General features: G+C 43.6%; 1 protein-coding gene across 6 annotated transcripts in view; it reads left to right on the top strand.

Moving 5' to 3' along the window:
- The window catches only part of LOC112556216 (oxysterol-binding protein-related protein 6-like), a 48269-nt gene that overhangs the window by 7120 nt on the left and 18447 nt on the right, over positions 1-22702 (top strand). For 4 of the 6 annotated variants that reach the window (XM_025225027.1, XM_025225054.1, XM_025225045.1 and 1 more), the window contains exons 3-5: positions 11925-12188; positions 12540-12593; positions 20352-20465. In XM_025225027.1, the coding sequence (XP_025080812.1) occupies positions 11925-12188; positions 12540-12593; positions 20352-20465 (432 nt within the window). Of the gene's footprint in view, positions 1-8801; positions 9693-11924; positions 12189-12539; positions 12594-20351; positions 20466-22702 lie in introns of those variants that run through there. The other 2 variants (XM_025225036.1, XM_025225064.1) reach the window with 2 other exon arrangements.

Raw genomic sequence — 22702 nt, 5'->3', positions numbered from 1 at the left:
CCTAAGATTTAATTCCAAAGGAAAACATTTTGACTTCTTCGGAAATAGCGTTTACCATTCAATCAGTTCATCTGTAAGTTCTGTACTCATCTTGCAACATGAAAGAAGTGTGAGAATCTAGTAATAACAATAGTCGAAACGCATTCACATCAGTGGCTGCAGGAGCTGACTAGTGACGACAGAGGGCGCATTGTATTGTATTGAGCCTCTCGGATCATTTACTCAGCTGCTTCGGCTCCTTGAAGTGACGACCGGCGCGGTGGGCGTGGCGCTGGACCGGTGCTGCTACCTGGCAGGGCCCCGGATGTGGCGGCCACTCGTGTGTCAGCCTCCTTTACGTCAGGGTCACGCTGCGGACACTTGACGCTAATTAGGTTTCAGCTCTGGCGGGTCCCTTTGCAAGGACGGTCGATAGGTGTAAGGTCAGCAAGGCGCATCGGAGCCATCGCCCAAGGTTTATCCGAAACGTTGGTTATTGCATCGACCGCTGTCCTTGCCGCCGTCTTTGTTGTGTGATTGGAGAGTGCTTGTATGGTAATGATTTATGAGCAAGACCGCCGCTCACTACATGAACACGACAGACATAAATCACACAGATCACGGATGTATACGAAAACCGAGTTACAGACGTGTAAATCCGCACTACCAACCTTTCTGTTCAAATGTCAGGTCACGTGGCACAAGCGTGCCAGTTAGTGGGCGTTGGCCCAGCTGAGCACAAGGTCATTATCACGCCCGAATGTCACAGAATGAAGGTGCTCCTGTCAATACCTACTACATTCGCTTCCTTGCGTTTCACCAGATGTGGGAGATGGCTTGCAGGTGAGTGCAGACACCCATCTATGTGCAGCTTGGCTGCAGACGTCCGCGCACTTTACTGATACTTCCTGGGTTTCAGCGGGATGCTGATGGAGGTGTCCGAGCAAAAGAGGAATGAACTGAGGGGAAAATTAAATGAGCTTCACGAAGTAATCGGACACCGATAGAGAGTCGCCAATAATAGTACAGTGGAACCTCGGTTAGCGAAAATATTCGGTTAACGAACAAAAATTTCGTTAAAGTTTGTCTCGGATAGCGAACAAAATTTCGGATAACGAACAGCCACGGAACCCCGTGACCAGCATGCAATTCATTCGCGCCCGAGACACAGTTACGATCAGTCGTCTATCTGTGCTCATTCTTCTTATTTAGTGATTTTTGTGCTTTATTTTTATAAGAGCTCCAAAGAAGATCAGTGAATTGAAAAAATAAAATATGAAGGTGGCATGCGTCTGTCGGATATGTGATGTCGTATTACTTTACAAAAAAGCAGAAGGAACAGACACTGGACAAGTTTTTTCCTTTAACCTCAAAGCTACAGAAAAAGGAAGTCACCCCCGATTTTTATAATGTCACGTGTTCATGGAGGAATCAAGAGTAATTCCACCTATTCCTTCCCTCACTTTCTTCCAACCACGCCGTCAAAACGGCAAGTTTTCTGTTTAAATGCCTTCGTTAATGTTTTTATGTTTATGTAACTCCATTTATATTGCATTATAACTCTTCTCATTAAAATACTATATATATATGCCTGTAACTTTCAAATATTAGCGAGTCAACAGGGGTGGAACCAATTAAATCTATTCCTTATTTCTTATGGAAAAAATTGTTTCGGATAACGAACAGCTTTCCAGAACGGATTAAGTTCGTTAACCGAGGTTCCACTGTACGTTAAAAGAGTGCAGAGCGACTTGGGGCGTGGTACTCCCGGTTGGGAGTCAGTCAGGTACTTCATCAACTGCCATATATTTCAGGATGGGTATTGTGGTGTACCTTTCAGGGACTGTTGCACTAATTACCAGAAAGAAGAAAGACGGAAGATTTTGCAGACAGTCGTTAACCGCTGTATTCGAGCTAAGAAATTCTGTGTCTGCCATTTCATACAATCTCTAGATAAACGTGATGTTGAGAAAGCCAGCACCAGACCAGGATTTAACACTGATGCTGTGAAGACCATGACGTGGACCGGCTTTGGTTCTGGGTGGCGGGTGGTCGCTCTCGGGCTCCCCACAATTCACACTCCAAAACATGGTCACAGCCAACACATTTATAACAGCAATCACTCATCCACCTGAGGCGAGCGACAATGTCAATCGATTCCCAGTGAACAAGAGCACATACGTCTCAACAAAATAAAATTGTTTAAAAAGAAGACAGAGTGGAAACAATTGCTCACATTTAAGCAACACACCACACAGACCCGATACACAGACGCCAAATACAATTAACTGCATTAAACCAAATCGTTTCCACTGCCCAACCCTGCACCCCTTCCCCCTCACTCTTAGTCCCTATGGTCTGGCTGACACTTCACTGCTCGGGATGCCCGCCAAGAGGCAATCTTTCGAACATAAACATCAGGGGAAATAAACAAACTTAAGACTCAGCTTGACTCCTCCGACGACTTGTCCTGTCGCACACGATACACAGTCTTACACGAACAATGTCAGTCCTGCACTGTCCAGCGTCACCCCCCGCCACCCCTACACACAAACCCCGAGCGATGACAGACGTTGCGCTAAGGCGACTCGCACTCCAATGGACGAATTCCTGTTAACGCGTAGAGCAGAGCGTAAGGTATGTGGAAGATGGGGAAGAGGAAGGAGAAGGAAATCTGAATACCCAGAGCCCCCCCGACCCTTCCGACGCCCAGCCCTGCGAACAGGTGTCACATACAGAGAGTGTTCCATGACGAGATCTGAACCTAGAGCCCCTCACTGCCAGGCTGGTAGGGCAAGAGACAAGCTGCTTCGATAATTGGTGTGAAGCCATGAGCAACACGATAACAAAGTATAACCTTAAAAAGTATAAGCAATTCAAATTCTTAGTGGTGACCACAGCGCGTCGTCGAAGGTCTCGCAATCTACATAATTTCATGACAAAAACTTCCCCGCACCTCAACCATCGGAGTGGACAACGTGATAATCACGAAACCGCCCTTTACAATTTGTTGCTTTAACCTGTCCCCTACGTCTATCCCCTAATTTTGACCCGTTGTTACAGCACTATCGCCCTATCTACGTATCAAAGCCTGCGAGACTGGGTACGAAATGCTTCCCCTCCCCCCAACACTCCTCTAAACCTTAAACAGATTGTCAACACGCGAAACTGGGAGTGATGCGGCGTGTTTGAGTTGCAACCAGACGACGACATTAAAGAACAATTACCATTGGTGTTAATGGAGTGTTTCACAAAAGTTGATGGCCCTCAGAGACACTGGCGTGTACATGTCAGGGATGAGGGAGACAGAGTGACGACCTGTGACGACGTGATAGCGATATCTACAGTGAAGCTTGCGCGATCAGTAAAGGTGTCTGCCCATAATACCTATAATACTCTCCTTTAGACGCCGATGGTGTGAGGATGGGGTGAGGTGGATCAAGATGATCGCTGCACTATGGAGAATGATAAAGTTCTGTCAAGTCTGCAACATTTGCCCGGCCCGTAATGATTTTCTCAGTGGAAATTGTTTGCCCTTGTACGAATAAAGGAGCATGTTAGCCAATCGAAAAGCGTTTAAAGATTAGGGGAAAAATAGAGAATGAAATGGTATAGTGTTTTGATGAGCTTCGGTGAAGTTGCTATAGTGCAGTGGTCAGAGAGGTGATCATCATCAAGAGAAGTTGTTTGTTCAATTCTTGTAAGGTCCCCCCTCCCCGCCAATTTTTATACGTGATTTTTAAGCTTTCTACCTGTTGCTTGAGTTAGCGTTGGGTTTGGGCTTAGGTCCAAGTAAGGTCTATGATTAGGTTTTGCGTTCACAGAAAAACGGGTATAAATAAATCTTTTATAATATGTAAAGACACACAAGCTCATGTACTTTCTTCTTATCTAAGCTAGCACGGTGGTGCTATGAGCTGAGCGTTTTCTTGTCATGATGTACTCCCCGCATCTTTTAAGATTTATTGTGATAAAAAAAAGTCTGCCTCTCACTGGGGTTGGGTTGAGAGAACCTTGCATGACAGAGCACATTTACCATGCAATCTGATTGGCTGAAACTTGTCCCTATTCAAAGGTGGGGAAAATATTTCTGCTTCCCCGTGGTCAGGCCCGGTTCTACCTATTAGGCGAACTAGGCAGTCGCCTAGGGCGCAGCGACCGAGGGGCGGAAAAAATGGCCTGCTTTTTTTTTTTTTTTTAATGAATAATTTTAGGGAAAAATGTCATTTTCACAAAATGATATTAGCAGGATACCTTTCCTCTGCTTGTAGACTGACCACCACGCTAGTTTCTCAGTACATGATGACAGGAAACCCCATTATCGCATTATCCCAGGGCGCACCTGCAGTGACCACAGCTAAACGGCAGCAAGTAGAGGGCGGGAGGGCGGGAAGGGCGCGTTGGTGGAAGGCACCTTTTCCTCAGCTTGTAGGTTGACTTCACCACCGGTTTCTCAGTTCATGTAGTGATGTAGTACAGGAAAACCCATTATTACAGGGCGCACTTGAGTGACCAGCTAACCAGCGGGGAAGGAGAGGCGGAGAATATTGGTGGATGAGCTCGGTCAGTGCACCCCTAGGATGGAGTGGACCGCATTCCACTAATACCAAGCTCACCTTCTTTCCTCTATGTTACTATTGAAGTTCCACACTTATGCATTGAAAACACTGCAGCTGATATCAGACAACAACACTGACTGGAGTTTGCTACGCGAGTTCTCTGTGGTTATGACAACTGTTTTAGCTCAGTATTGTTACACTTACGAACTTTCAACCCGAAGAACTTACCTAATGTCACCAACGCGTTCTTAGTTAATAAGAGTATTTAAAGTCTTTCGCAGACCATCATCATATCTATTTACTGACACTGATACCTATAGTCTTGTACTTACTGTTGTGACTATGGCGTAAATTTAACTTTCTTATTAATTATGAAATTCTGTTCGATTGGCGCTTTCACCGTTTGTCTACAGTTTGAATGGCTTTTGTTGTTATGCTCCATGACTACTCACCGAAATTTTGTTATTAAGTATTACTAAGATAAGCGTAAGTATATAACCTCAGTCTATATACTTCTCTTGTTTTCAACAAACCTTTGCCACCACGCAGTGGATCACTGGACTGTGTTTGGAGCTGCACCTGACACCATGCAGACAGCACTTGTATTTTAGTGTCAGAAACCACTCTCTCTTGACAGACTCTCATTGCCACCTTGAGTGACTTGATGAACAAGTAGCTGCTATCACTAGATGCTGGAAGCTGTGATCAGCTGAGTTTACACCACACAGCAAAATAAGACCCAGGCAAGGTGCTACCATTTCTTGTCCATCAGTGTGCACTCCATAAAACCTTACACGAGTGTTTGAAATCCTACTCATAAGGTAGGTCTGATTTGGGAGGCATGCAAGCATCCATGTGTTATGATGCACGCCTGCAATTGAAAAAGACGTCTTTTTCTTGACAAAAAGTATTTCTTACTTATAATTAAATCAAATCTGCAGCAAATTCTCGAAAAGATTTAATTTTAGTAGCTTCTTTGACACTTCTGGGTTCTAATGCCTCTGGTCGTAATGAGTTCTTGTAGAAACCACTTCTACTATTTAAGCAGCAAACATGTAGACAGTCGGTTTTACTTGTTAGTTCATCTGTAAGATGAGAAAGAAGAAACCATTGAAAGACTTGCGATGGAGGTGCTATAGGTGGACAGGCCACATAGCGATAAATCTGTCACAGTTAAGACCAGTCGATCAGATTAGAGAACTGGACAAAGAAGGTGGTGCATGTAGATAGTGTCCGTGAGATGAAAAGAGAGATGAGAGAAAGATTGAAAGGACCTCAGTGGGCTAGTGGAGAAGGGTAGAGATAATCTTTAAAGAAAGTCAGACTCACATTACCAGGCTGGACAGCCTGGAAGAGTCTTTGACCACAGGACGAAGTAAAAAGTTGACCTCACTTTTCTGAGCGGATGAGTGCTGCAGACAGATCTGCTGCTAATTTACTTTGTAATCGAGAGACAGCTGATCAGTAAGGTTGTGAACTGATTTTAGCAGACTAGAACAGTGCTACTGACTACAGCCACTTCATGAGAGTTTGTACAGATAAGTTCGCATGATTTTATACACTGTGACATAGCTGTTATAGTTATTAACACGATTTATGTCTTTCTTTACATTAATTTCATTCCTTATTTCTTATAGTCTTATTTTGATTGTGTGGATGCAACGGGTTGCGATGGCGGTGGTGTACTTTTTGCAAAACTGTTCATTGCACAAACGGGTCCGTGACAGTCCCTTTATCACATCACAATGCTTGAGTTCTGAGACAGACCGCCGAAGCATTACTGGTGATATTTCAGCCTAGCTTTCAATTGTTTGAACTGCGTCATTGAAGGACAGATTTAAACAAGATTCAGACACAGTGCATTATTTGGATTTCTTTATGATATCAAAGCATTTCTGAAAAACCAACTTCTACTATCATGCGAGGTCTTTGGCAAAGCACTAATGACAGACAGCAAAGACATGACGCGGAGGAACTCTGTTCTGATTCAGGTGTGGCTAGAAGACTGCCTAAAATGAAACCCAAAGCTTAACATTCATAATCAACATAAGCTATTTGATATTGTGCGAATGTGTAGTGTCTTCAGAATTTTATTGATCCTTCCAATTTCTGTGCCGTGCAGGAACGGACGTTTCTCAAAGTTAAAATTAATTAAAACTATATGAGATCACAATGTTGCAAGAGAAGACTGACTTACTATTGAGCATGACTTGCAACTGCACTCAATCTGAAGGAACTGATAACTCGCTTGCACAGCAAAAAGCAAGAAAGTGAGGTTTTTAGCATCAATTTCATTGAATAGGACTAAATAAATTGCAAAATAAATGAATAACATAGTTCACTTTTTGTGAGTGGGAGGGGAGGGGGGAGGGGGGCGCAGAAATTTTCTTCGCCTAGGCGCAACACAGCCTAGAACAAATTCTAGCTGCAGATGGTCGTTTCGTTCCCGAGGCGCAGCTATGTAGCTATCTTGCCTGCTGTTTTAATAAGCTGGTCTCGCACAGCCCTGATACAAACGCTGAACTTTACAAAACAAGCCCCGAGCTTTTACCAGACGACAGTAACTGAAAAGTTGAGCTTAAAGAGTAATATGTACGCAAGATTGATTCATATCAGCCGACAAAATGAAGTCCGATAATCGTCTGTGGTCAGGTTGAGCATATTCCGCGCACGCACATCGCATATAGTGATTTATTGCACATTATTGCTTATTCACATGTAATAACAGTGTCGTCTGCACGCAGTAAACTAGGCCTTGACATAAGCTTGTCGCGGTTACTGAAACACTGATGGTAGTGACGATGAATAACAGTTCCACGGCTGTCATAAACTAGTTGTCATGACATGATTGTCATTATAACGACAACGCAAGCATTGCCTAAGGTCTTCTGAAGAAGTCGATTAAGGCATGGAGAAAGAAGAGACGCAGAAGTAAGAGGGATGGCCACTGCATTCTATGATGGCGTGAGGCCGCACTTTAATCTCGTTGGTCTCACTGTCGATTCATTCTGGGCGCCCAATTATTTTGCCATCCATGTTTCTCATCTTTGTGTCGGGCCTCCCCCCACTTTCCCCCATTCCTCACCGAAGGCCGTTGCCTTATAGAAGACTAATTAGTTTACCTCAACAGGCGCTGCTGGCATCCAGTGGATGGCGATGTAAGCTGAAGCCAGGTGAGCTGGGCAAGTTTTTGTTTAAAATGATGTCTTAAATACACGATCAGTTGCAGTGGTGTATAAAATTTATTTCCCGTATCCTGTGGTTAGCAGTATCGCCCAGTGGGTGTGGCGAATGGGAAGCTAAAATGTGTTTATGGCCATCTGGCTTGCTCGTGCACTGACACGTGAGAAGGTGGTGCACAGCTGTTATGACAGCGGAGACCTGCAATGAAGGAGGACGAAGCCGCTGTCGCGTCCCACGCACGGTCTGGTAGCAAAGTGGCAGGCAAGAAGAGAAATCCCGTAATCTTCTCGCCCAGTGCAGGGCCCTTAAGGCTAGTTTATGTTGATGTCACATATTTTAGTTTGCGTGCAGGCTTGCATCTCTCACTCTCTCCCCCTCTCACTCCCAGGCGGTCCGGTGGCGCAACAGTTAACGCCTGTCACCAGTATAGAGAGGATTGGATTTTGGGGTTCAGCTCTCGTCTCGGGCACGCTGTTCTTTCTCTGCACGTGGCATCTGTTTATAGGGCTGGGCTGCCTTTGCCATGATATAGCCTTAGTGGTTGGCTTGGTGTTAAACACCAGTTCCCCACCCCACCCCCCTCTCTCACTCTTTCTTACCCTTTAAGCCAGTGATGCCCAACTTTTTTCGGCCTGCGGGCCATATCCATTTCTGACAGCCGTGTCGCGGGCCACTTCACCGCAAAAATACACAAAGGAAAAAAAATAGAGCAGATACCATTTTTTTAATTAGAAACAAGTTGTACTTACCATTAATTATGTAGTAATTAGTGGGATATTTGAAGTTGTTTTCCCGAAACCAACTTCTGAATGTCCGGCCTCATCGTAGAGACACCAAGTCGGAGCACTGAATCGAAATGTTTGTCCATCGAAAAAAAGATTGGGAAACGCCCCTACGTGGTGATAAATACTTCTTCTTCCTTTTTTTCGTTTTTTAAGATCTTTTTTTATTACTAACATGCCGATTTCTTGCACTGTGGGCAGAAGTTTCGCGGGCCGGATATGGCCCGCGGGCCGTAGGTTGTGCATCCCTGCTTTAAGCATTATTCGTAGAAAACAACAGAAGTGGGCTTGCTAACCGTTGGCTTTATGTATATATTACCATATCTGTGACATTATATTTGGTGTTTACTTTTTATTGACGTATATGTAAATACACACACCAGTAACACAAGGCAAATACAGATCTCAGATGTTCATACATCAAAATATCTCCCAAACGCTAGTCTTTCCATTTACAGTACCTTTGTAAATGAATAAGGCAGCAAAATCCAGCAGGACCTACCACGTGTCCAGGAACTATTTAAACTCGATGTGTCGAGCGGAAGGAGCTAGAGGAGTTAATTCGCGATGACGTGTTTGAACTCTGTCATAAGTCTCGCATTTTGCCGACAGCCTGGGGCCAGATTCACAGCATGTCGCTAGGCAGCGGCAGCTGGATGGCTAACCGGTAGCAGACTGCTGCTATTTCATGTATCTGGCCCACAGTACATCTAGCAGAAGCAGCGGGACGTTGGTTGCATGCTCCGGAGGCTGAGCAGATCCCCATGCACTGTGTGGTGGTGTTGGTGGTGTTGAACTCGTCACACACTCCGTCGCAGTGTCGGCAGGTCGCAAGGCCGCGCGTTGCTGGTGCATGTGTGCGTGACCTTGTCCGTCAGGCTGTGCGTCAGCTCTCGTCAGGCGCACCGCGCTGTTGACAGGATATTTGGAGAAAGGCTGCGGCGTCAACCTCATCGCCACGCAAGTAATGAATAGCTGGGGGACCCGAGACAAGCGCGACTTGGTGAGTTTAGGACAAAACAAGAACACTTGTAGACTCCTCCGCCAACTTGACTTGCCTGCTTCTCTTGTTCACCGCCGTCACATGCTGGCTCGCGTGGACAGGGTCTTCCTCTTATTTCTACCGTTATTTGTGACGCTTACTTGCAGTCTGTTCACCTAACGACTTTTTAAACACCCAAGTACACAGGTAAACAGTTATTTTAAACCAAATAGAAACGTGCATATCACAGCATATGGCACACACACACAAAACTGAAGAAACTCTTCTGTAGTCTGTACGTCCATATGCCTGCCCGTATGTTGTACGGCGCGTGATCCCAGCCCGTTGTACGAGATTAAGAAGAAGTTCAAATGCAAAATGCGGATGTGAGCAAACTTCCCTCAGTCACGGAAGGAAGAGAACTCGGATGATCTGCTTATATAGCAATCTATTGCAGTTTCCTCGCACATCTTACTTTACTCGTCGTGTGTATGTATTCGCGCGCGCTCGCGTGTTGCATGTGCATGTCACATGGAGCTTACAGGTGGTTATACTCGCATGTACCTTTTAGTTGTTATCGCGCATTCAGAAGTCTTGAAAAGTTTTCAGAAAACTTAACATATGTTAATATATATTTCTTTATATAATTCTTTATGTATTTAATGTTTGTTTTTATTAATAGATAATTAGTTGTGTGGACAGTACAGAGTTTCCACTTGTTAAAGTAAATTTGACAAAATGCTGATTTAGGTGTTTTTAGTACAAAGCTGTATACGTGTCGTACAATATAGGATTCATCCTAGCGCTCTGTCACAATCATAAGCCTCCTAAATGCCGAAAGGGTAGCTGATTAAGAAGCACGAAAGAGACAGTTAATTTATATAGCATCCCTCCACACACGCACACTATCGTAAACCTGCTTTCAAGTGACGCGTTCTCATCATCACATATTATTACTCTGACAGTATGTGTCGGTAGTATATAGGGAATATTTTTTATCAACATTAAATCATACAGTGCACTGATTTAAAAAAAAAAAAAAATTGCTTGATGTTGCTGTTCGTTCTCCAGTTTTGTCGTTGGGGACGAGAAATGCTCGTTGGCATCTTCCTCCCGGTAACCTAGCCTTTAGGCCTTATTACTTCTCTGATCTATCCTTGTAAAATTAATACTTTGTGAAGAATGGATGTTGGTTTTGGCAAATTACAGCGTGGACTTGCATGTAACTGTCTCCGTGTCAAGGTCGTTCAGGAAGTAAATGTGAATTGTCATCACAAAACTTTTAAAGACCAACCAGAATGGTTTGCGTTTTTTTGCAGCTGTATCAGTAGATATAGGCGATATAAAACTAAACCAAAATTTAAAACTACATTTCAGCTTCCAAAAACCATCCGTTAATTAATTATCCACTAGCAAAGTACGCGATTCACACATGCGATCAACGAGCGCCGTCAACACCAATCACAGCGACAGTTCGGGTTATTCGGACGTTGAGTCTGCATTTCTCGTGCTGAAGTAGCAGTTTTCAGAACCACGAGAAATGCAGACTGTCAGCGTCCGAATAACCCGAACTGTCCGCTCATTCTCTCTCTCTGACTGGCGTTGACTGCAGGCAATGTGGTGAATGGTGCACTAAGATGACGTATTACCCTGTTATCAGCGCTCGTTGATCGCAGGTTCAAATCGCGTACCTAGCTAGCCGGCAATTAATTAACGGATGGTTTTTGGAGGTTGAAATTTACAGGTTGTATATCGCCCATGTCTACTGATAACTGAAGAAAACGCAAACCATTCAGGTTGGTCTTTAAGTGAAACAGCGAACATTTCTTTTTTTAAAAGATTATGTTTAAAATCTATAGGTGTTGACCTTTCTTTGATACTAAGTTTGCTTTTCTAGTCCCAGAACTGACTGGGTTATACAGGTTTGAACATACAGAGATGGAAGAAAAGTGTTACTGCATTCTAATCAGCATGCACACTCACAGAAACAACAAATATCTACAAGTGTTTATTTTCATCATCGTCGAAAAATAAACAGAAAATAACAAAATCCTCCTTCCAAAAGATGAACTTAAGCGAGTTTGTTGTCAGAATCTTTGTCAGTGAGATCACTACTCTCTGAACAATGTTCATCATATTCAGACTCATTGAGGTCGTTCGCTAACTCATCTGCAGAGGTTTTTTTCCGAAATATTCTGTAGTTAGGGGACGACCTTTAGTTTTAAGCTTTTTTTTAAAGCTTAATGACCATGTAATCACTTTTGAAAGGAAAGTGAAACCGCACAAAGTTGACCTTAATCATCACATTGGACGCATTTTGTGGTGGCAGAACACAAATACACAGGTCGAGACAATGCAATCAAATTAAGTAGATTGTTGTTATTTTCTGTGATTGTGACGAGACTTGACAAGTGATCACATGGACCTGCATGCTTTCAGGAGGGCAGTGACGACAGCTTGTCGCAATCAAGCTCGCACGTGGAGGGTCACAACAGCACGTTGGTCAGCACCCCGGCCCCGGCCCCGTCCACTACTACCACCGCCAGCAAGTCACCCAAGGGCCGGCGCAAGTTGCGCAAGTCTCGCCGCGAGTGGGAGATTCTCGAGGGACTGCGTGATGGTCAGAAGTGCGAGGACAAGCCCGACAAGTACCAAGGCTACCTGATGAAGCGCCGCAAGTGGCCCATGAAGGGCTGGCACAAGGTGAGGCTAGTCCATCGCTAAGCGCTAGCAGGCATTTTAGAGGACTGCTTCTCTCGGGTCATCCGGCTAGACCCATTGATTGGGTATTAAGACTATGACTGATAGATTATGTCATTATACAGACTATGGCTAGTAGATTACAATAAAAAACTGACAGATCATAGACTGCGATAGCACAGACGTATATCTCCGTTGGACTGTTTGCCGACGAATTTTCCGCGCTAACCTAGAATGAGGCCAAAGCACATATTCGCTTTAACTTCATAACAAGTAAATTCTTGGAATACCAGACTGTAAACGGATCAGCAATGGAAGGACATATATATGAAATGGTTTTTAATTTTCTTGCAGCGGTTCTTCGTTTTGGAGAAAGGGATACTGACCTATGCGAAGTCCCCGAGTGATGTAAGTCGGTTGTTAATTTTTTCCTTCTTCTTTTAGCAGGCCTCTTAGTTTGGTTTTCTGTCCAGCAGCTGATCAGTGAAAAGGAAAAGGCACTGGGTGTCATGTGTTACAACGTCATTCATGTTCTAAAGCTCATTACTGTCCCGCTGCTGTTTTTCTCAAATTATACCTCTGACTTCTTCACCCAAAGAACAATTAGATAGCGGAAACTAGGTCGCCTTATATATGTATATGTACTGTGTAAGTTCTTTCTTATCACACACACACACATGCTTTTGCTTCCTCTCATACGCGCCCACAACTCACACTGAGGATCGGTTCATTTGGCAAATGTGTATTGTGTGAGCTCCCCTGACGAATTCCATTACTTCCACAGACAGCATGTTTCCTACACTCCAGGCTGGGCTTTCACAATCAGAATCGATTGCTGGCATCTCACACGAGAAGAGGTGAAATAGGGAAGGAAATTCCCAGGGCGTCTGAGTTTATAAGCTTGTAATGGAGTGGAAATAATTCTAATTCTGTGTGTCCGGCAATGCCATTTATCGATGATCGTTATTGTGATATCGTCGGCATATCTGCAAGTCGACAAGATGTCTCTCCGTTTGTCACTGGCACACGTCAGGGCGCTCGTTGGCGTGACGTCACTAGGTAAACATCAAGGCGTTTGTTGATGTGACGTCACTGGCACCTATTAGGGCGCTCGTTGGCGTGACATCGCCGAACACATCGGGGCGCTGACGTTTCGTCGAGGGCGCAGTCGCACGTCGACGCTCCGTCACTGGCGCAGACCAGGGTACGATACTCGCCATTGCATTTCAGGAAGTTGAGTCTGGTAAGTCCAGACGTGTCCGAAGTGCCAACAGAAAATGCCGTGTTGAAGAAGTTGGGTTACACTTGCTGTTCCTTAGTTTTGAAATATCACACTGCTGTGAAAATCCTTTTTGTTAGTTTGCACTACAGATGCGGTTTACTCGAACGCAGCAGAGAGGCGGTTTATACATGTGGATACAAAGTTTAAGATGTCGGATAATGTCCTAGTCTGTTGATCATTTCTTGCAAAGACTGAAGAATTACAGACGAATCATCGTCTTTATTCACCTGGCCAGAGTATTTTTTCTACATCGCTGATCATGAGTGCCGCAATAACGATTTGTAGAACCGCAAGCTTACACGCTAATGAATAGGGGTCCGGAGTATGCGCGTTTTGTTTGCGTTACGTTTTGCTTCACACGCTTGGTCCTAATGGAAAAACACAGGAGCACAGAGAGCAACACAAGATCGATACTCGGTTGCACCTCAGTACCTTTGGTGGTGAGCACCGCTCAACAGTCTCAGTCAGGTTACCGTTTTTGTCCAGTTCCAAGTTTAAAACGCTTTCAAAACAAAATCATTTAGGTACACACCAGTGTCTCTTAGCGGTACAGTTTTTGTAAACATTTGTAAAATTTGTAAACTTTGTAAACATTTGGAAATTCCTAAGCCAAGAGAGATAATTATTTTATGACAGTTTAAAAAGTTTCCTTCAGCAGGCCGGCTCGTTCTTTGAGCACAGCCTTGGTTGTGACAGTAGAAGCATGTTGGTGAAGCACCTGCCTATAGCACCTGTGTGAAGGGCTGGTGTCCATCGATCAGAAACACGCAGCACCTGCAGGGCGCCGTCCAGTGCACACAACAAAAGCTAACCGAACAGTGACCACGTGAATGGTTGCAATCTTTGGTGGTACTCTAATACCAAAGAAGAAGAACAGTCACAAGTGTGACAACTATCGAACGATTTCTCTGATCTGTCATGCGAGCAAAGTAATGCTGAAGGTGCTCCAGCGCCGCCTCTCGGCAGCAGCTGAGGAGATCTTGGCTGAAGAACAGGTCGGATTTCGGGCCGGCCTGCCATAGCACGATCGAACACACCATCAGCACAAGGTTGATGATCGAAAAGCACCTTCTGCGTGGTAAAGCTCTTTACCACCACTTTGTGGATTTCAAGAAAGCGTTTGATAGGTTGTGGCACGAAGGACTGTGGAACGTTTTGCGATCATTCATGGTGGAGGAAGGCCTGATCCTAACCATCAAAGCTCTATATGATGGTTCCAGGAGCTCTGTCGTGTTCAACAACCGAGTGGGGGAGTCGTTCCCCACCACGGTCAGTGTCCGCCTTGGCTGTCTGCTCTTCCCTGTACTATTCAATATCCTTCTCGAGAAAATCATGCGTAACACGTTAGCCGACCAGCAAACCTCCGTCTCGGTCGGAGGGAGACCGATAAGTAACCTCTGCTTTGCTGACGACATAGCTCTCATGGCCGGCAGCAACAGCGAGTTACAGTCGCTAACGGAGGCTCGACGCATGCTCGAAGGCGTATGGGATGGAGATAAGTACGGAGAAGAGCAAGGTCATGGTGAACACCATCGGCTCGTTGAGCAGAGAGAAACTGGAAGAGGTTCAGTCCTTCACATACCTCAGGTCGATGCTAACCATCAATGGGCTGAGACCGACAGGTACGTTCGGTCGCGCATCGCAGCCGCAACAGCAGCAATGATGAGACTCGACACAACTTGGAACAGCAAACTGATCTCGTTTGCGACCAAATTCACGCTGTTGAAGTCTCTTGTTGTATCTGTCTTGCTGTACGGCAGTGAAGCTTGGGCACTGCACGGCACTTATGATCAGTACCTGGCTGCGCTGAAGATGCGGTGCTATAGGAAAATGCTTCAGATCTTCTACAGGCAGGAGAAGACCAATGGATTCGTGCGAAACCTGATTCGCAGTCTGCTAGGTCCCTAGGTGCCCCTCTTGACGGTTATAAAGCGGTGGGAAATGAAGTGGTTTTGGTCGAGCGCGGGAGAAACGGTGACGCCCGGAGGACTCAGGCTATTCCACGCAGGAAAATATGCCAAGCAAAACCGGTGCGTCGGATTCCTGGTGATCGAAAGAATAGCTCGGGCGGTAATAAGCTGGACACCGATCTGACCGTCTCGCGACCATCCATGTAGCTGCTAAGCCATAGAACCTTGCAATGGTTCAAGTTCATGCATCGAAACCTAGGGCAACGAGGTGAAAGCGTTTTATGAAGAGGTGGCGAACACGGTTTAGGACATCTCCATGAATGATTTGGTCACCATAGTAGGTGATTTTAAAGCAAAAGTCGGCCCAGACGCATTCGAGCAATGGGCCGGCACCGCGGGGCACTTTGGCCTAGGAGAGACGTGTCTGCTTGTTGGAGCTGGCCAACAACTTCGGCTTTGTAATCGCGAACACCTTATTCCCGCATAAAGTTTATCGCCTGGTGGCCTGGACCTCGCCCAACTGCAAGATCCAGAACCAGGTCGATTTTGTTCTGATACCTCACCGCTTCAGATGAAGCATTCTCCAGGCGGGAACATGAGTGTTCCCCGGTGCGGATATCGGGAGCGATCACAAGCTCGTGTTCCTAGCACTGCGCTTGAGGCTTTCAACGAAGCGAGCTAGGATGCAGAACGCCCGACCTAGGTAAACTTGGAAAGTCTCAACCACCCTGGAGTCGCGGCTGCCTTTCGCGTCGAAGTAGGCGGCAGGTTCTCTGCCGTAAACTTACTCGACAGCGACTTCTACGTGGACACCCTCTCGGGTCACGTCAAAGAGGTACTTACATCCTCAGCAGACGAAGTGCTGGGGAGAAAGAAGCCCTCAAAAGTACCGTGGATCACAAAGAAAGCTCTCGATCTTTGTGAGCTCCGCAGGAAACTGAGGCTTCAAAGGCAAGTGACTGCTAAGGCAGACAAGACTTACAGGAAGGGGTTCACGTGTTCATGTTGTCGTAGTGTTTACTGTTCACATTTTAAATCATTGCCGCATACAATTGAAGCATTCTGATCAGTGAAGCACACACCATCATCATACCCAAACAGCTAACCAAACAGTGACCACCACTACTTTGTGGATTTCAAGAAAGCGTTTGATAGGTTGTGGCACGAAGGACTGTGGAACGTTTTGCGATCATTCATGGTGGAGGAAGGTCTGATCCTAACCATCAAAGCTGTATATGATGGTTCCAGGAGCTCTGTCGTGTTCAGCAACCGAGTGGGGGAGTCGTTCCCCACCACGGTCAGTGTCCGCCGTGGCTGTCTGCTCTTGTCTGTACTATTCGAATATCCTTCTCGAGAAAATCATGCGTAACACGTTAGCCGACCAGCAAACCTCCGTCTCGATCGGGGGAGACCGATAAGTAACCTCCGCTTTGCTGACGACATAGCTCTCATGGCCGGCAGCAACAGGAGTTACAGTCGCTGACGGAGGCTCGACGCATGCTCGAAGGCGTATGGGATGGAGATGAGTACGGAGAAGAGCAAGGTCATGGTGAACACCATCGGCCCGGGAAAGGCCGATGTCCAGTTGAGCGGAGAGAAACTGGAAGAGGTTCAGTCCTTCACATACCTCAGGTCGATGCTAACCATCAAAGGGCTGAGACCGACAGGTACGTTCTGTCGCGCATCGCAGCCGCAACAGCAGCAATGATGAGACTCGACACAACTTGGAACAGCAAACTGATCTCGTTTGCGACCAAATTCACGCTGTTGAAGTCTCTTGTTGTATCTGTCTTGCTGTACGGCAGTGAAAGCTTGGGCACTGCACAGGCACTTATGATCAGTACCTGGCTGCACTGAAGATGCGGTGGTATAGGAAAATGCTTCAGATCTTCTACAGGCAGGAGAAGACCAATGGATTCGTGCGAAACCTGATGACGCTTCTTTGGGTCACTGTTGCAAGGACTTTACGGAAGCCCAGGAGGCACATGAACTATACTCTTCTATCTGCACTCGAACATTTTACCAGCGAGCATGGTAGAAAACAGACTTATCGCCTACTTCTAATTGGCTGTGCTTACTCCAACCATAAAATTAGATTTTTCTCTTCTTGTCAAGTGGGCTACGAGAGGGTAGCTGCTCTTGTGGAGACAATGTATTACTTTGATCCCTCACGCTGAGGCATTTAGACATTTTGACAGGTTACGTCGTCTTCATAGTTCTTCTGTTGTGGACCACTTGTTACTGTTATAGAAGTTGTGTCATAACTCATGATGACACTTGAGCAATGTAGTTCCCTTTGCGCCACATCTCCGTGCTTCACAGTTTCGAAATTTATATAGCTTTTGCTGTGTTGACCTTCCGTAAGTCGACATTCTCACTAACTCGAATTGTAAAAATCAGTTGGTTTGCTTCCCATTAAAGCAATGCATATTCAACTTCCATAGCTCAAATTGGCCTAGCCAAAAACTTCCACAACTTGAATAATTTTAAGCTGGTCAGCATGTTGAAACCATTTTAAAATACTTAGGAAAGTGTAAAAATTATGCGCTCCTTCCAACCCTGAAGGAGGCAAGAACCATGCTGAATGACATTCATTCGTTGATCAAGTTATGTGAAGATGTACCCATGAACATTTGTTACTGTCATCGACTCATTGATTTTAAAAGAAATGAAGAGAAGTTGTCATCAGACTTCCATAACAGACTTTTTTCTGGGAACAATGATACGTGAGCACATGCAGGAATAAAGGTAAGTCCACAGTAAAATAATGGGGTTTTGTCTGTGAACTTCCTTAACTCGAACCATATGTAACTTGATTTTTGTTCGGCTTATAGAAGTTTGACGGTATTTTGAGATAAGGCTTTGTTAAGATTTCACTGCTGAAGTGCCTCTGTCAGCTTTGAGGACTTAAAACACACAATTAAGCACAGTGTTTAACATTTGACACATGATCTGTTGTGCTCTGGAAGTACAAATATTGTTTCCACTCAAAATGTGTGTCTCCAGCATTATGCTAATTTGCTATCAAATGCTGACAGTGGGGCCACATTTTTGCAAGCCTTACCCAGATGGAAAAAGATTTGCATCAGTTTCCTTGATCCGCAAATAAATATAATACATTCCTACTTAGTAAACAACAATAAAAGTAATAAGTGGTATACTTATAATACGCTTCATAGCAGAACTATTGATTCAAATCAGTGAACATCATTTAATGTTATCTTAATGTTGATAAAGTATTTGTCTCCAAACAAATTATAAAACGCACCACCAACTTTTTGATTGGAAACAATAAAGGTACTGTTAATATGGTTTCTTGTGGCTGCTACCTTCCACAAAATGTGCAAAACAAAGAACTGTTGTGTTTAAACAAACTTCTTTAACACCAATCTTATCTGCACCTTCCAAACATTTCACACAGTCTAACCTGCTGGACATTGAGAGGAAGAAATCTTCCATCTACAATCATGCCACCACTGGTCTGACAGGAGTTGTGAACTCAGTGGGGTTTTCTTTTTTACCAGTTTTGCTCATCTTTTCAGTGTCAACATGCTGTTTGGCGTATAAGTTGCAAACAAATCTCCATACACAAACAGAGCCTCTGTGTCAAACTAGCTTCAGCAAACCCCAGAATAGTTAGATGATTTCAGAAAAATAATGGTTTCAAATTCTTTATTTACCATGACTTCATCCCCATGGATCCATCTGCATTAAGAACTTGCCAATGTGACAGTACCACACGGGCTATTTGGCTTTTGTATGTGGTGGCACTTCTGGAGTCCAAATAAGCCATGCTGCCAAAAAAGTTTGAACTAGGTGGTTTCACTTTGATCTTAAATGTAATAATAAATGATGAAACAAATGTTTCTCAAGGCAGTTTTCAGGAGGAAACATGAAACCGGGCAGTTACAACTTTTAGATTTGCTGTTTACTCTCTGAAAGCTTACAATAATGTGTAAATAAATGTTAACATTACCATATGTCCCTTAAATAGTATGCATTTATTAAATACTTGTTATTCTTAAATAATTGTTAATACTCCATATATTGTCATCCTAGGTATTTTAATATCACTTAACAAACAGGCCTGCCACACACTCAAACAGAGCAGTCCGGTGGCGCAACGGTTAGCGCAACGGTTAGCGCCTTCACCAAATAAAGGCCTGAAGGCACGCTGTTCTTTCTCGCACATCTGTTTACAGGGCTCAAACCCATACAAACCATGTTTTTGTCTTCCCAAATTCATCAAGTTCAATGCCTTTAACATTTTTTAAAAGAAATGAGAGCCAGCCTGGACACCATATTATATCTGTTATCAGTTTGTACAGAATGGCATACCGCATTCACTGTACAATTTGACTTTTTTGTGAAGCTGTCAGGTATTCTTCCTTGTAACCATGAGGTGGATGAGGCCCCAATATGGAAAGCTGGAAGAGCTGTACGTGAATAAAGTATTTCAGTCAGGTCCAGGAGACTTTTATGAACACGCATTCCTCATCGTATACCCACTGATACAAGGATTTGGCTTATAAAATAATAGCACTGACAAAAAGAATCTGACCATCCAACATTGCTTTGATCAAATCGTTTATGCTGTGCTAGGGAAATTTATAGCCTGTTAAGGCTGCTTTCACAAATCTGCTCAGCATCTTTAGCTGCATGTAATTGATATATGTCTACCTATTTGATGCTTTTGCACCTTATTCAACTAGGTAATGTCAGCCTGAAAAGATCTTATTTGATTTCCTTTCTCTGTGATCATGTATTATCCTGAAATCAAACTGAATTTAAATATTTAATGGTTCCCAATAGGGATAACTGTTAAAAAATGTTAACCGTTGTTTTGTCATTCACTGTCAACATTGAGTCCCCTCCCCCTCCCCCAAAGCCTAGCATCTTCCTATGCTACTATGGTGTGTAAAGATTTTGTGGAAGTAGGCTAGTATGAAGGTTGCTATGGTTGCACTGCTTCAGATCCAAAAGGGAAAGTATCATGGAATGATAGACATTGGGCTGGCAGTCATCACCTACAAGTCAGGTGGCTTCCACATGGATATTGATGCAGAGGAACAGGTCTATCATGTCAAGGTATTTACTACATTTAAAAGGATAGATGACACTCATTAAGCTGATTTTACATTTTACTGGTTACAATAATAGTAATCAAGTTTCAAACATTAGACAATATCTTAATTTTTTGGTAAGGAAAACTAAATAGTGAAACTGTTTCTTAACAAATTAAAGGCAAGTTACTTAAAGCTGAGCTGTGTCAACAAAATGTGTTCAACTCTAGTCTTTGTTGCCAGCTCTGTATATCAAAGATCCCTGAGTCTTAATGGTGGCCAGAACAGCCTGGTTATCTAGTTCCCTAGACCATAAAAACTTGGGGCATAAAGTGGGCCTGGTGTTTTTAATGAATGTCTTACAACATGCTGTACATAGATAGATCTGCAGTGGAAGATAGATATTTACACCCACCCACAGTCACATTTGTAATCCTGCTTAAAAAATTTAAATTGGTGGTGGTTTGTACAACATGTTCTCAAGGAGAAGAAAATTGGTGGTGGTTTATACAACATTTCATCATGGAGAAGAATTACAAGCAATGATCAGGATACCTTCTGCCTGACCTTCAGTCTAGCTACAAGGCAGGAGAGATGGTATTCTTGGTATCTCTGATCTTGAAAAAAATCAGAGGGACTGATTGCAGTAGTAAATAGGTCATAGGATTTCAAACTTCAGTCCCAGTCAGATATATATTTTTTGCTCAAGGTAAAAAGCATGTGAGACGTATGAGATCAAATGTTGCTAGTGTTTATTATTTGCATGTGAAAAGGATGGGTTGTGTCTTGCTTTCACAAATTATGTCTGAGAGATTTTGTGTGTGTCTGTGCCTCCGAGTCTTCAAAGTTTTTGTTATATGTACTTTGAACAAGTTCAAGTTCATCTGTGTTCATGTGTATTTTAGCTGTTAGTTTTGTAAAGTACATTGAGCCTCATGCACAGGAAGTAAATAAGCTCAATGAGAATTCTTTACTCTCTACTTCAATGTAGATGCACCATTCAAGCATGATATCCATATGTATAAATGTATGAAATGTTTGAATTTATAAGAAGTGCTATTTTGGTGAGGTAAATAGTGTTTCAAAGATAGCAAAGTATTATTAAAGTGTTAGTGTAGCCTTTACTCTTGCTTGGGCAGCTTAGATTATACGTGTGAGTACATAGAAGACTGCACACATTCAAACACGGACATAAAGCAAACAACACATTATCGTAATTGACTCTTTAGACTGCTCCCAAAAAACATACCTGGAAAAAGGTTTTCAATGCCCTATCCCTTCTCCTGCTATGTTAACTCAAACTTGCTATAAGTTCATCCTATATTTTTATGTTTAAAAGTAGGACTCAGTAGTTGCTGGCTACTCGTAACTCATTTTGACCGAACTTTTATGTCATTATTATTTCCTGTTGCTTGTTGACCAATAATTATGTAACAATTATTTTATACTTGTGGGTGATGTTTCACCCAGAGCATTCCTTCTCGCAGAACACCAGAGATATACAAGGTAATTTCACCTTTATTTCTTGACACATTGTTTTCTCACACACAGACATGTTTTATACAAGTAAAATAAAGGATCATTCAATGTTCTGGTGTTTTAGCTTAAGCAAATCAAAGAAATATTAGCAGTTTAATATATTGTAGTCTTGAGAATATTTCATGAAGTTCTGAAGGATTTTTTTTTTTTTTGAAGGCTTTGTAATTAATAGAGTCAGTCCGGTGGCGCAATGGTTAGCGCCTGTCACCAATACAGTGAAGGTTGGCTGTCCTGGGTTCAACTCTCGTCTCAGGCACGCTGTTCTTTCTCTGCAAGTGACATGTTTACAGGGCTGGCTGGCTTGCCGTGATATAGCCTTAGTTGCTGGCATGGCATAAAAGACTAATCCCAATCTGTAATTAATAAAACACTGTCATTTTTTACACAGACTTTTTTTCTTGGTGCCCAGTCATGTATTTCAATTGTTGTCTAGATTTTCATGATCTGAAAATAAAATAGGTGAAAAATATTTTGCTATTTTTAATCACTAAGTTCTCCTTAGAAGTAAAGATTTAGAAACAACTGAAAATAAGTGTTGTTCAGTGTTACCAAGAGTCCCTGGCTTCGGATGTTTTGTTGGTGGTTCCAGCACTCGTCAGCCTTGTTCACTTTTCACAGATGAAGCATCAGCACAAAGCAGAGCTCTTGTGTATAATTCTTGCTTTGAGCAGCCAGTTGATCAGCTCTTAGTTTGGTGATAAACACACACTTTTTGTTGAGTTT

Source organism: Pomacea canaliculata, linkage group LG1 (assembly GCF_003073045.1).
Source record: "Pomacea canaliculata isolate SZHN2017 linkage group LG1, ASM307304v1, whole genome shotgun sequence".
NCBI lineage: Eukaryota > Metazoa > Mollusca > Gastropoda > Architaenioglossa > Ampullariidae > Pomacea > Pomacea canaliculata.
This window is presented reverse-complemented; position numbering and strand designations above follow the sequence as displayed.